The sequence below is a fragment of the Procambarus clarkii genome, chromosome 24, assembly GCF_040958095.1.
Source record: "Procambarus clarkii isolate CNS0578487 chromosome 24, FALCON_Pclarkii_2.0, whole genome shotgun sequence".
In the NCBI taxonomy this organism is placed as follows: Eukaryota; Metazoa; Arthropoda; class Malacostraca; order Decapoda; family Cambaridae; genus Procambarus; species Procambarus clarkii.
In genome coordinates, this window is record NC_091173.1 from 18,845,716 (window position 1) to 18,861,379 (window position 15,664).

At 44.4% G+C, this 15,664-nt stretch overlaps 2 protein-coding genes across 4 annotated transcripts in view; one reads left to right on the forward strand and one right to left on the reverse strand.

Annotated features, from left to right (window-relative positions):
- The window catches only part of LOC123761651 (RUS family member 1), a 13,173-nt gene extending 12,060 nt beyond the window's left edge, over positions 1-1,113 (reverse strand). The window contains exon 1 of one of the 2 annotated variants that reach the window (XM_045747724.2): positions 990-1,113. The gene's annotated coding sequence lies outside the window, so the exon portion shown is untranslated. Of the gene's footprint in view, positions 1-848 lie in introns of both variants that reach the window. The other variant, XM_045747725.2, reaches the window with a different exon arrangement.
- Positions 1,114-1,262: 149 nt separating this feature from the next.
- The window catches only part of raw, a 201,156-nt gene continuing 186,754 nt past the window's right edge, over positions 1,263-15,664 (forward strand). Inside the window, exon 1 of one of the 2 annotated variants that reach the window (XM_045747718.2) lies at positions 1,263-1,414. In XM_045747718.2, the coding sequence (XP_045603674.1) occupies positions 1,278-1,414 (137 nt within the window). In that variant the 5' untranslated portion in view covers positions 1,263-1,277. The remainder of the gene's footprint in view (positions 1,415-15,664) is intronic. The other variant, XM_069330680.1, reaches the window with a different exon arrangement.

Genomic DNA, 15,664 nt, shown 5'->3' on the forward strand with positions numbered 1-15,664 from the left:
CTCGGGCCAGGTACTAGAACCTGTACATTAAAAAACTTCAATACATTTCATTTTAATTAATATACATGTTGTTTTACATGGTTATAACACTTCCCTCACCAGAAGACATCTTTCTAAAGCATACATATTTTATGAAATTAAATAAAAAATTAAAATCATACACAAATACAAACTTGATATAGTAGCCAAATCAATGGCCCATATATGTTTTTTATATAGTAGTTGTAAATTGACTAAGTGGCTGACAGGTGTATATTGTTAATGTCATGAAATTGGTCTGCCATGAATTTTTTTTATTCAATTGTATAAAATCATATCATTAGCTTTCATTAGTAAGAACTTTACCAAAGGTAAGCTAACGATGGAGTGCATCTATTGTGAAAATTATGAATTATTTTGGCAGCATGCAATGCTTGTCCATATCAAGAAGTGTGAATACAGTGTCATATAATGGTATTCTTAAATTTGATTTCAGATTTAGGAACATAAGGTAATTGACAATTTTTTTTTAAATCTAATCAAACTTTTCCTAACTCATGACATACAGGTATTTTATTTATTTATTTATTTATATATATACAAGAAGGTACATTGGGATTGTGAGGATACATAGGATAGTAATTACAATCTTGTAAAGCCACTAGTACGCGCAGGTATTAAGAATATGTGAGCATATTGTATGACGGTTTATAGAGCTGTCAGAAAATATATAATATACAGCATTAAATAATTTATAGCCAAAATGGGTATATGACTATATCCTTCCCAACAAGGTACAGTAAAATCTATTTAATTAATATTTTATGACATATTGTTCAATTCCAAACACATTTCTAAACTAAACCAACCATCTTAATTCTGCCTCAACCTAGGAAAGTCAGGCTAGATGGATAGGCTGTAGGATGAACCTCCAGACTTTCGCTAAGGCTAGTTTGTTGTAACAAATCATATATCGGCAGGAAACTTTGGGTATGGCATAGATAACTAACACTTTAGAAGGAACACTGCTAATGTAGTAAGAGACGTAGAGCAGTAGCAACCAGCTGACAGCGTCCAGCTGTCAGGGTTTGTTTACATCTTGCTACTAAACTTGCCTCATACTTAACTCTTTGAATCCACGATAATCTACCGATCTATTTATAATCAAAATTTAACCAATATTATATGTTAATTATAATTATGATTATTATATATTAATTTTATAACAGTTTATATATTATATATTAGCTTTATTTGTATGGAGCACGAAGCTTCGGCGCGGGGTCGTCACAAGTCGCATGGGGATGCTGTTGGAACTGTTGGTCCGGGAACAGGATCAAGCCAAGTCGCTCTCGTATTCCTCTTGCTCTCAGTCAATCTTTGAATTTGTGTCGAGTGTTCGTGTTTCTCCTCGTTTTGGTGATGTTCTAAAAGGGTAAGTTGAGAAATCTGTATAAATCTCTTGCGGGAACATCGTATTTCAGTCCTTGTTCATCGGCTTGTGGTCTTGGGTTCAGGAGTGCTTGTTCCGTAGATATTACTGCATGAAAGCAGTAGCCCAGCATAGACGAATTGTGTATGCATTATGAGGATAACTTTAAAAGCATGGGAGTGGCTAAAGCAATTGCAAAACTCCAGGTACATTATATCGGAAGGTCTGAAAGGGTCTAATGGTTCGACGTTCAATAATGTGGTGTGTGAGATCATGACCCAGTTCATGCTCAGAGTTGACTTAGTCTAGGGTATAGCTGTATAATGCAGATGTACAGTACTGAAGAATGTTGATACAAAACATATTCACATGGCTTCCTGTAGAACTAACCATCCTGTGAGATGAGTTTACTATTATATAATAACCCTTCATATAGCCTCTGGTAGGTGCATAAATGCACTTTTGTAACTTAATACAGTACATTTGTTACAGAAGCTGCATATGTACAACTTTTTTTTTTTTTAAATAGGGTAATATGCATAATGCACAAGTTGTCCAAACTAATTTCAATCAGTTCTCTGCAACTGTACAACTGAACATTTATTCATGATATAAAGTATTGCAACTGCATTTTGTTTTTGCACAGCCCACTAATTTAGTTAAAAAAGGAAGATCCTGTCTCAATCTGTGACTTGAAATCCAGACCCATGATTGGGTTTACGTAAATACTTACAGAGTTCTATGTAGTACTGTAAATGGGCAAAATCTGTGTTTTTGAGGACCTAGTAAATAAAAAAAAGTACTGTATAATAAATGTTTTAAATTTAGATTAAAGATAAATTAAACTTCTTTTGTAAATAGCATAATAGCCTTTGCATAGAATGACAAATGCCAAGACTTGTAATTCAGAAAGAGAAAAAACAAAATAAACCAAGCATGAAGAATCCTGGTGTATAAATGTGTGTACAATATAGTATGAAATAAATCTATGGTACATAGAATAGCCTTCATGAATTGGCTTATTAGATCTACTACAACTCTTTCGTTAACAATTTCAGGTAAAATATTAGCTAATTAAAATTAACATTGATATGTGTAAATGTTGAAAACAAAAGGTTTGTAGAACTTGCTGCGGACTACAGCGATGTGATTTATTTCATGAACAGAGGATAAGTTCATTTTAACAGTTGGCAAAATCTATTACAAAGTTTGCTGCAGTTGTCAAAACAGCAAGAGTAAAGAAGATATCTGCTATCTGCACATATTTTTAGGGATGCCTTGGTTTGAGAAAAAAAAAAATGTGCTGCAAATGCGAGCCAGATTGAGTTGCCAAAAACTAAATATATCTGATCTTGAGTTCTTCATGTAGGTTTTGTTTATACAGTTCAGTAACTAGTTGCTCTCGTAGTAAAAGCTCAGATTACATTACATATTCTGAAAGTGTCTTCCATATTTAGTAATTCAAATGTTTTGTTTACTTCCTTTATAACTAACATGCATTACTATAAATTTGATACTACATGGTCTTACTATTTCCCAGAAAATGTTCTCGGTAAAAATTAATTTACTGTCACCTTTGGCATGAAATGTTACAAATGAAAAGGTTAGTTTTTTAATACAGTTCAGTATGTGGTTGTCAGCTCCTTGAGAGAGAGAGAGAAAGAGCACCAACAGTCATAGTGTCCCATTGACTGGAATAGGAAGCTTGTTAAGCTTTGTCGAGCATCTTATTACCTTTGTATTTGTTATTGGTAAAGGCATTACCTTTGTATTTGTGTTTCTATAGAGTACTGTACTTGAAAATGCAGTGGAATGATATTCTTTTTCTTGGTATGAAATTACTGTATAGAGCTGTACTTGTATAAATTGTATATAAGTTCCAAAATACTACATACATGTGGAAACGTATTCTTCGTCACAATGGTAAAAGTATTGATATATTTTTCTTCATTTATACATATAATGAAGGCATGAAAAGTTAATTGTTCATTGGTATAATCAGTCTAATTAAGAATGTGTTCTCATCATGAAAATTACAACAGTATATGAATTTGGTTTAAATTGTGAGCTAGATTCAAGCCAAGTACAGAAGTTTGATGCCCCCATGCAGATAGTTAAATATGAGCCTTGGGAAGGGAAGGGCAGAGATAATTACACCAGCCGAGAATCACGTGTTCGAAATTAGCAATGACGGTGCCGATGATATATGCAAATTACTACACCCCGAGCTCTGAATAAATGACGTGTATAGTGTCTAAGACGAAACTGGGAATTACATATATGTAATATATGTGTATATATATATGTGTATATATATATGTGTATATATATTTATATACCCACAGTATACGTGGTATATGTGGGAGAAAGATGGAAGAGAGAGGGGGAGAGGTGGGATGGAGGTGGTCGACTGGTGTTACTGCTGCTGCTGCTGCTGCAGCTGGCGGCGGCAGCGGCGGCGGTGACATCATGGGTATTTTTAGCCAGTATGACGTCGCCCCCACCTTGTTGGCCGTATGGCGAGGCACGCTGCTCGCTCTTGCTCCACACACAGCTGATTGTGCAGATAAGAGGTCAAATGGGGGCGTGGCTACAACCCCCCCTCGATATCACTCTTGTAATATTTGTTGTGGTCATGTGACCCGCTTCCCTATTACGTCATTGCTTTCTTGAGAGGGGAGGGGTGAGGTGGTGGTGGTCTTGGGAGGGATGTGAGGGGGTGGGGGGGGGAGCTTTGTTGGGGGGACGGGGTGTTGGCAGCCGGAGGGTGCTGGTGGGGGAGGGGGGCCGTGGTTAGGTAGGTGGAGGGGACTTATGTTAGCGAGGAGGAAGTTGACAATATTTGATATTAATAACCTTTATTTACGACGTATGTACGTAGTGTAAGACTTACGTTCAATCAGTAATTTAATGGACTGTATTTAATAGGCTATGCTATAAAATGGAATGGATAACCACAGTTCAGTTACAGTTTCTAAAGTATTCAAGCTAGGTACATCATGAAAGCCATTAATACTCTAGTGGTTTTAGCAATACGGCGCCTCCCGTATGGCGAGGCTGGCCTCCTGCTGTGGCAGGGAGAGGCCAGCAGTGCCTGCCGTAGGGGGGGAGGTGAGGTGCAGGCTTGGTAACCTGCAGGGGTCGCCGAGGGCACGCCCCGCTGCAGTCACATCGCGGGACTTGAAATACAACTGTGGTAATGGAGATGGATTTACAGAGGGCGCTGTAATATGAGGCAAGACGAGGTGGGGGTGGTGGGACATTATATGTGGTATGATCGTTCATTAAGCAAAAAGAATGAGTGTGGAAGAGTGGGACTAGGATACAACGGCAACAATGAATTGAATGTAAGTCCGGTTAAAAGTTGGAAGCTTGGGTCTGTGTTGTATCTGCGGACCTTGCATGCATGCTACTCACCCCGAGGAGTTTGGGATGGTTATTCAAAGGTCAAGATATAGGGTACTTAAAATCAGGTAAATTCAGGTCAAATATTATTTTCTCTGGCGTTGTATGCTTCTAGCTGCTTAGCAGAACGTGTTCTGAATCTGTACTGGGGGGTTGACGTCGCAATGATGATTAGTTTATTTTCAACAAGAGATGTGGCGACGCAGTAATGCTAACCAGCATGTATATACATTTTCTTTTGTTCTCCAGTGACAGGACTAGAGATCTGTTACACTACGCACAGTGTATAGTGGGTTATTGAGCATCAACCACAGTGGTCTACGTACTCGGCTCATCAACCCAGAGGTTGATTTTTGATGATTGTTGCTGCCGGAGGCATATTGAACTATGGGGGGGTGTTACACGATAAACAAAAGTTTATTGTACAATTTACTAAAGTTTGTGTTAAATTGTTTGTGTAACACCCCCATAATTTATTGTGGGGTAATAATTTATTAACACCAACACCCCATAATTTATTGTCACTCAATAAACTAAAGTTTATTATGTAATAACCCCATACTCATCCTGTGAGCGATAGCACAAAAAAGGCTTACAGAGGGCACAAAAGGTCGTTCTCCGAGAGACCCAAGTTTAATCCTAGAGGACAGAAACGGTTGGACACGTTTCATTTCACCCGATGCCTCTCTTCACCTGGTTGTAACCCGTTCTCGCAAATTCGTAAAGTCAATATTGACTTATTAACTACGTGCATAGGTGATATACTAAACATAATAGATACCCTTAAAAAGATTCATAGAAAACACCGACCTTATCTAACCTTGTTAGTATCTTAAGATAAGCATCTTATTGCTTCGTAATTACAATTATTACTTAACCTATACCTATTATAGGTTAGGTAATAATTGTAATTACGAAGCAATAAGATGCTTATCTTAAGATACTAACAAGGTTAGGTAAGGTCGGTGTTTTCTATGAATCTTTTTAAGGGTATCTATTATGTTATTAAATGTGTGCATAGGTGACATACTTAAGTCAATATTGACTTATTAAATTTGCGAGAACGGGTTGCAACATAGGCACCCGGGAGTTAGGAAATTGTTGTAGGAAGGTCAGTAGTTGATCAGTGAGGGGGGGAGAGGGGAACCTCGGTAAGTCCAAGGCTTCCTGTCCCCAACAACAGGAATATAATAAATCCTTATATAATATATAAATATTATATATATATAAATATTATATATATATATATAATATATATATATATATAATATATATATATATATATATAATATATATATATATATATATATATATATATATATATAATATATATATATATAATATATATATATATATATAATATATATATATATATATATATATATATATATATATATATATATATATAATATATATATATATATATATATATATATATATATATATATATATATATATATATATCATTGTCTACAGCAATACCAGAGACGTATCTCTCACTGCCATAGAGCGACGGGCTCACTTCATGCAGGTCGACGTTCAATCCCCGATCGTCCAAGTGGTTGGGTACGAATCCTTCCCCCCCCCCCTTCCTATCCCAAATCCTTATCCCGATCCCTTCAAAGTGCGATATAGTCGTAATGGCTTGACGCTTTCTCCTGATAGTTCCCTGTAGTGAACAAAATACTATGTCTAGTTTAGGTAATTTATTGTTCACGCCATAAACAAGAACAAAAGCCCCGTAGGCTTTTAGTGGAGGGAGTTAGGCGGTCCACTTAAGCCCCATTCTAGGTTCCCAAGGCCTGGCACACGCCATTGTGAGGGTGTTTGAAGCTAATTAGCTTCATTATTACTTTCAAACGCCCTTACAATGTCGTGTGCCAGGCCTTGGGAACCTGGGGGCCAGATTCACGAAGCAGTTACGCAAGCACTTACGAACCTGTACATCTTTTCTCAATCGTTGGCGGCTTTGTTTACAATTATTAAACAGTTAATGAGCTCCGAAGCACCAGGAGGTTGTTTACAGCAATAACAACAGTTGATTGGGTAGTTTTCATGCTTGTAAACTGTTTAATAAATTGTAACCAAAGCCGTCAATGATTGAGGAAAGATGTACACGTTCCTAAGTACTTGCGTAACTGCTTCGTGAATCAGGCCCCTGGAATAATTAAGTGGAGCGCCTAACTCCAATACCAACCTCCCCTGGCTGGTAGCGAAGAAGGCTACAGAGACATACAATAGGCTCAGGAACTAAAGCCCCCCAAATTAATTTAACTACGCAAGTTCGTCTTCGATAATTTAGTGTATTTCAAATGCAGTTCTTGAGATTCAGTGAGCATGTGATTCATCTCATGTGATTCAGTGATTCTCACAGTCCAACTGCCCATCTTGTGCGTGGTGGCAGAGGAGCTGCTACCACTCAACGGGTACTGCTACTCAAGCCGTATACTTTAGTTAAGTTGGTTAAGCAAGTTAGCGATAATTTAATAATAACTCGTTTAAGTACATCAGCAGGCCGTTTTCAATATTCAATACGACATATACTTAGCAAAAGTTGTAACATAAGTGACCTGTTAACATCGGCTATAGTTACGATGGTGATGAAGCAATGTAGTTAAGATGATTCGCAGACAGAGTGGGCTTATACAGGCGTTGATACAACTTGAATAACTTAAGACACAAATGTCTGTAATCTGTCATTGTCGACTAAATAGCTTGATACCTACTGAGAACTGGTGATTTCCCTGGAGCTCGCACTATGAGGAGGAGCAGGTGTGGGGTGGTTGGGGAGTTGAGCAGGTGTAGGGTGGCTGGGTGTGTTGAGCAGGTGTAGGGTGGCTGGGTGTGTTGTGCAGGTGTGGGGTGGCTGGGTGTGTTGAGCAGGTGTAGGGTGGCCGGGTGTGTTGAGCAGGTGTAGGGTGGCCGGGTGTGTTGAGCAGGTGTAGGGTGGCCGGGTGTGTTGAGCAGGTGTAGGGTGGCCGGGTGTGTTGAGCAGGTGTAGGGTGGCCGGGTGTGTTGAGCAGGTGTAGGGTGGCCGGGTGTGTTGAGCAGGTGTAGGGTGGCCGGGGTGTTGTGCAGGTCACGTAGGGTGGGTGAAACCTTGGTTAGGCTTAAAAGTAGGACATGGGGAGGGTGGGAAGGCGTGCAACAAGCACATGTCCGAGCTATGTCCTCATTATCCCTAACAGTCCCGTCACTCTTCTGTTGGAACCCAAGCCAAATCAGCTACCAGTATACCACGTTGTGGGGGGGGGGTGGAGGCTTCCCCTCACTACTCCCCCTGCTGTTCCTTCCTTTCTCTGTCTATCTCCTCTCGCCTTTCCCGCCCTCTGTCCTTCCCTCTCTCCCATATTCTCTCCCTCTCTCCCCCATTCTCTTCCTTCCCCTCTTCCCCCATTCTATTCCCTCCCCCTCACACACACACACACACACCCTCCCTCCCTCTTTTTTCTTTCTCTCTTCTGCTTTTGTTTTTTTTTATTTAAACTAACCCCCAGGGTTCATTAGGAATGCCATTGATGTTCCTAAAAAAAAAAAAAACTTCAAGCCAAGAGCTCTCCTACATTGGCTCATCAGAATCCTGGACAATCCTTTATTTGAGGAGCTTATTATTTGTTTCCATTAGGAGTAAACTTAATTTAGTGTTACGTTACATTTATGTAAAGGATATATGATAAAGCTGGAGTCAACTGTGTGCCAGAACCTTCATATGGTCGATTGTCTTCAATTCACGCATGCCGACATATTGAGTGAACGTGTTCCAGATTGGATTTAGCCTAGAGATGAATGATCGCTGATTGGCTGATGTTGTTGAGAAGGGCAGAGCTGACGTGAGATTGTTGATGAGCGAGCGCCTTGTGTCGTGGGTGCCGACATCTGGTTGGTTGTCTGTGGGCCAAGTGGGGAAACCTGGAGAGCATTATCCTTATGATAGTAAGACATTCTACGGTGTAATAAGTCTTGCATTATTCGCCCACTGGCACTATTCCTCTCCGCTCCTTATTTTGTCTCGTTCCTCCCTCCGCCTCCACCTCTCTCGCCAGAGAGGAACAGGTATTGGCACCGTGCCTCTGATTTTTGTCTTCCTTACTCTCTCTCCTATCCCTCTTCTTTCTCTCCCCCACCCTCCCTCTATCCCTCTCTTCCTTGCCCCGCCCCCCCTCTCCTCCCTCCCACTGAGATCTATATTCTGCTTAGAGTGAGAGCAGGAAAGATAAAGACGGTGACGTCAAGGGTCTGGGAGACCAAGATGGCTGGAGGTGGTAGTGCTACTCTTCTGAGAAACTGCGTCAGTTTTCCTAGGAATGCTTCCGTTGGTTGCTTGTGGGGGGGGGGGGAGGGGGGAAAGGGAGAAGTTCCTGCATGTATTTGCTGTGGCTGGAGAGACATTTTCTCACCAGTGCTTGCGATGATTGACTTCTAGCTCTGGAGCTCCCGCCTAATCGTGTGGAGTGATGTTTCTGCAGCCCCGCGGGGATTGTAGGAGTTCATGTTCGTAATGGCGAGTAGCGTTGCCATCGGCGTTGTCCTCCATTAGTGCTCTCCACACCTGTTAAACCCTCGCGCTGCAAGAGTTCGCTCTTACGTTTCACTGGCTGTTTGTTCACTTAGCACTTGTGTCCCCTCGTTCTGTAACGCTTTTGTTCTCTCGTCGTCCTGCGCTCGGCCCATGTGTCCCCTCGTCCTCATATCCCACCCCTTGTGTGTGTGTCCCCTCGTCCTCATGTCCCACCCCTTGTGTGTGTGTCCCCTCGTCTTCATATCCCACCCCTTGTGTGTGTGTCCCCTCGTCCTCATATCCCACCCCTTGTGTGTGTGTCCCCTCGTCCTCATATCCCACCCCTTGTGTGTGTGTCCCCTCGTCCTCATATCCCACCCCTTGTGTGTGTGTCCCCTCGTCCTCATATCCCACCCCTTGTGTGTGTGTCCCCTCGTCCTCATATCCCACCCCTTGTGTGTGTGTGTCCCCTCGTCTTCATATCCCACCCCTTGTGTGTGTGTCCCCTCGTCCTCATATCCCACCCCTTGTGTGTGTGTGTCCCCTCGTCCTCATATCCCACCCCTTGTGTGTGTGTGTCCCCTCGTCCTCATATCCCACCCCTTGTGTGTGTGTCCCCTCGTCCTCATATCCCACCCCTTGTGTGTGTGTCCCCTCGTCCTCATATCCCACCCCTTGTGTGTGTGTCCCCTCGTCCTCATATCCCACCCCTTGTGTGTGTGTGTCCCCTCGTCCTCATATCCCACCCCTTGTGTGTGTGTGTCCCCTCGTCCTCATATCCCACCCCTTGTGTGTGTGTGTCCCCTCGTCCTCATATCCCACCCCTTGTGTGTGTGTGTCCCCTCGTCCTCATATCCCACCCCTTGTGTGTGTGTCCCCTCGTCCTCATATCCCACCCCTTGTGTGTGTGTGTCCCCTCGTCCTCATATCCCACCCCTTGTGTGTGTGTGTCCCCTCGTCTTCATATCCCACCTATATCAACAGTTTGTCTTTATCCAGCCATTCCATTTTGGCTTTTGTTACGTTATTATGCATCCCATGTCCACCCCGTGGGCGGTAGTGGGCCCCATGCCCACCCCGTGGGCGGTAGTGGGCCCCTTGCCCATCCCGTGGGCGGTAGTGGGCCCCATGCCCACCCCGTGGGCGGTAGTGGAAAAGGTTACAGAGGCACAGAATGGGCTCTTACCAGAGGTGAGACTCGTTATTTGTCAGCCAGTGTGCATGCTAAGGCTCCTTCCTTATCAGAGGCATCAGTGTGGCGGTAAACCACAGCATCTTCCGCTGTGTGTGTGTGTGTGTTTGTGTGTGTGTGTGTGTGTGTGTGTGTGTGTGTGTGTGTGTGTGTGTGTGTGTGTGTGTGTACACATACACACACACCACGAGGTACGTCACTCGGACGGACGGACACCACACTCGGTGACGGGACGTACTCAACAGTGGCAGCGTTGTCATGGGTACACCCTGAGTGCCAAGAGCAGTGAGGTGAGCCAGACTGAGGCAGGCACACACACACACCTGTCACTGATGCCTGCGTACTTTATTACTATCACCATGTACCTTCGGGGAGGGGGGCAAGGAAGAGGGAGGGAGGCAGGAGACAGGACAAGGAAGTAGTAGTGTGAACACAGAGGGAAATATTTGAAAACGAGTTTAAGAGGAGTCGGAGGAATGTAAGAATTAACGGGTAAAGATTGGAGGAGAAAGGATAAAAGATGATGGAACTCTATTCTGGTGTTCCTCTTGTCGCGATCAAAGGCATCTTGAACTCTGACCTTTAGCCCCCCTCATATATGTCACTTATATTTGATGTTGTGTCCAGACTCGCATCACTTGGCACCTGTCAGATGACGGGGGGTAATCCTCTCAAGAGTTACTGTGTGACATTTGTTGCAACTCTGGCCCGGAACTGTTACACTTGAGGGTTTAAGAGGATCGCTGTTTGTACCTGTTTTTGTGATTGGTTTTACCCGGGTGTCGTGATCTAGTGCGGACACCACCCGTGGCCTCGTAGGGAGGGAGGGATGGGGTGATGGTACGCAATCCAGACTGTATTTGTGAAATTGCTTAAACGTGCAAATAGTAATGAATCGTGTGATTGCAAAAGTAAAGAGAGAGAGAGAGAGAGAGATGGATATAGAGAGAGATATAGAGATAGAAAGATATAGAGATAGAGATATAGAGATATAGAGATAGAGAGATATAGAGAGAGATATAGAGATATAGAGAGAAAGATATATAGAGAGATATATAGAGAGATATATAGATAGATAGATAGATGAAGAAACTATCAATACATCAACAAAGATCCTTACATTATAGTCCTAGTGAATGGACTGCATGGTCGTTGTATGACCAACCATGTAATAAATATATAATTTACAACATATACATCGCATATACGTTGGGTATAATTTGGTATCTGTAGATATAACGAGGAGCAATAAATGGGCGTACACTGTGAATTTACATATGCCTTACGTTGTAATTGAAGTGATGGCAGTTAAAAGTAGCGGATTTACGTCATCGCGCAGCGTTCGTATCTCCGCGTGTGAGTGTTTGGGTTGCTCGACTGGGATTGACGATTGATGAACGGCAGCCACCAACCAAGGCGGCGCCTCAAGCCGCAGCCAGCTGCCAGTGGTTACGCAATCGGACAGCGAAGTTTTGTTCGTACAGGATTAATGAATGGCGCGCCAAATTATGTGTGTGTTTGTTGTTGTTCCGTCGCTCGTGTTATTGCTTGTTTTAGTTTATAATTTACCATCTGAGCGTCGTCGTCGTCGTCCCTTCAACTTCTAGTGTGTGGTCTGGTCAACTTACCATCTGAGCGTCGTCGTCGTCGTCCCTTCAACTTCTAGTGTGTGGTCTGGTCAACTTACCATCTGAGCGTCGTCGTCGTCCCTTCAACTTCTAGTGTGTCGTCTGGTCAACTTACCATCTGAGCGTCGTCGTCGTCCCTTCAACTTCTAGTGTGTGGTCTGGTCAACTTACCATCTGAGCGTCGTCGTCGTCCCTTCAACTTCTAGTGTGTGGTCTGGTCAACTTACCATCTGAGCGTCGTCGTCGTCCCTTCAACTTCTAGTGTGTGGTCTGGTCAACTTACCATCTGAGCGTCGTCGTCGTCGTCCCTTCAACTTCTTCTGTGTGGTCTGGTCAACTTACCATCTGAGCGTCGTCGTCGTCCCTTCAACTTCTAGTGTGTGGTCTGGTCAACTTACCATCTGAGCGTCGTCGTCGTCCCTTCAACTTCTAGTGTGTGGTCTGGTCAACTTACCATCTGAGCGTCGTCGTCGTCCCTTCAACTTCTAGTGTGTGGTCTGGTCAACTTACCATCTGAGCATCCCCCCCCAGAGAGATTAAATTGAGTTTTGTTCATATGTTTTTACATTTTTGATGGGACCAAATTTGCAGTGCTTGGTGCGATATGTGAACCCCTTTGTTTAAAACCTTTTTAACAGATCAACAACGTGCGGTGGTGCGAGGAGGAGATCTCTGCTATTGGTAGTCCTTGATGGCAAGTTTTGGAGCAGCTTGACCAATTATCTGGAGTGGTGGAGGAGATAATTGACCTTCGACAAATAAAGCGAGGCTGTTCACAAATTTTTGTTTTAATTCCTATTCGAGGGTACAAATAGCCTAAGTTACTCTATTCTTTTTGAGATATATTTCATTGCGTCGGTAAACTTACTTGAACCCAGTATTTAGTCTTATCGAGGCCCACCCCACCCCACCCATAGGCCAGCAACTGAACATTCTCAGGATGCATTCCACAACAGCTGTCTATCTTGAGGTTATCTTGAGAAGATTTCGGGGCTTTAGTGTCCCCGCGGCCCGGTCCTCGATCAGGCCTCCACCCCCAGGAAGCAGCCCGTGACAGCTGACTAACACCCAGGTACCTATTTTACTGCTAGGTAACCAACCCGTTCTCGCACTTTAAGTCAATATTGACTTATTAAATAAGTGCATATGTGACATACTAATTTATTATGTATATTTTAGTTTACCTTGAAAAGCTTCATAGAAAACACCGACCTTACCTAACCTTCTTAGTATGTTAAGATAAGCATCTTATTGCTTCGTAATTACAATTATTACTTAACCTATTATAGGTATAGGTTAAGTAATAATTGTAATTACGAAGCAATAAGATGCTTATCTTAACATACTAAGAAGGTTAGGTAAGGTCGGTGTTTTCTATGAAGCTTTTCAAGGTAAACTAAAATATACATAATAAATTAGTATGTCACATATGCACTTATTTAATAAGTCAATATTGACTTAAAGTGCGAGAACGGGTTGCGGTAACAGGGGCATAGGGTGAAAGAAACTCTGCCCATTGTTTCTCGCCGGCGCCCGGGATCGAACCCGGGACCACAGGACCACTAGCCCAGTGTGCTGTCTGCTCGTCCGCCCGGCTCCCAATGCTAGGTAAGTGTGGAAGCTTCGTGTGGATGGAAACGTGTCCGACCGTCTGTTGGCTCCCGGGTCCCTCGGTTGACAGACGAATACGTAAACTACTGCGCTATCATCTGGTAGTCCTGACTAATGAGGATTCTTTTAAACTAAAACCAAATGACGATGGATGCAGTTATGTCGTGTTTAGGCTTTCTGCATAAACCTAGTTTATGCAGGAAATATGTAATAGTATTACATATATGAACATGTAGATAACATGTAGTACATCACACATGCGTAATGGAGCGCCTTTGATAGTGTGTAGTGCACAAGTGTGCGTGGACGTCCGTGCGTCAGAACAGTGGCGTCCATTTGTTGTATACATGTATGTATATACACATGTATACATTAGACTTCATGTAGACTTCATGAGTGGCGCTGCCCAGTAAACTCGCCCCTCGGGGCAAAATGTAAAAAATTAGACTTGGTCCCACTCTTCAAGACTGCGCAAATGCCACCAGCCATTTATATATTTTTTATATCGCTCTCGTCTTAAACATGATTGACGTTATCGCACGTTAACTGTCACTTACCACTTTCAGAGCTGTATGCGGGTGGCTCGTGTTAAAGTGTAAAGGAAACGATTAGTGGTTGATGTATATTACGTACTTGATCTTTGCTGAGAGTTTAGACGTGTTGGTATGGACATTGGCCAACCACTTCCCCTCAAGTCGGGGGCTTGGGGATTATTAGAACTCGCTGGAAACCCACCGCAAGTATACCCAAGGTACACATAGACACCGCATGCGCCCTCCACCCACTGCTCATTGACCTCCCCCACACTACCCCCCGCCCACCTGCCCCCCACCCACCTCCCCCACACTACCCCCCGCCCACCTGCCCCCCACCCACCTCCCCCACACTACCCCCCCGCCCACCTCCCCAGTTGCCAGGCAGAGGACACTGGGAGAAGGGGGCGTGGCCAGCGGCAGGTCATACATAAGCATGACTTGGCTCCTTGGGCGACGCTCCTCCTATGGTCGCCCGCACCCACCTTGGGCTCTGTTACGGGGTGTCAGGCCGCCCGTCTTGCTGGTGAAGCCCACTGGCCGCCCGTCTTGCTGGTGCCGCCCACTGGCCGCCCACCTTGCTGGTGCCGCCCACTGGCCGCCCGTCTTGCTGGTGCCGCCCACTGGCCGCCCACCTTGCTGGTGCCGCCCACTGGCCGCCCACCTTGCTGGTGCCGGACACTGGCCGCCCACCTTGCTGGTGCCGCCCACTGGCCGCCCACCTTGCTGGTGCCGCCCACTGGCCGCCCACCTTGCTGGTGCCGCCTACTGGTCGCCCACCTTGCTGGTGCCGCCCACTGGCCGCCCACCTTGCTGGTGCCGCCCACCTTGCTGGTGCCGCCCACTGGCCGCCCACCTTGCTGGTGCCACCCACTGGCCGCCCACCTTGCTGGTGCCGCCTACTGGCCGTCCACCTTGCTGGTGCCGCCCACTGGCCGCCCAGCCTTGCTGGTGCCGGCCACTGGCCGCCCACCTTGCTGGTGCCGGACCCACTGGCCGCCCACCTTGCTGGTGCCGGACCCACTGGCCGCCCACCTTGCTGGTGCCGCCCACTTGGAGGGTGTTGACACACACACCTCACACGTGGGTGGTGATGGCGCCTGGGTGGGAACACAACCATTGTGTTATAATAAACCGACTTAACGCGTCCTGCCAAAATTATTATTCAAAATAACAGTATTTGTTTTGACTGCAAGTGGAGCTGTGTGTGTGTTTACTATTTGTGGCTGTAGCCTCCAGTTGTTAGCTCTTGGACCCCGCCTTTGTAACCGTTGGTTGTCTAAGGTTTGTTCTCTCTCGTTCTCTCTCTCTCTCTCACCACATAGGGAAAGAGACAGACAGACAGACAAAGAGGCCTCACGGCTGAGTGGACAGCGTTCGGGGGGG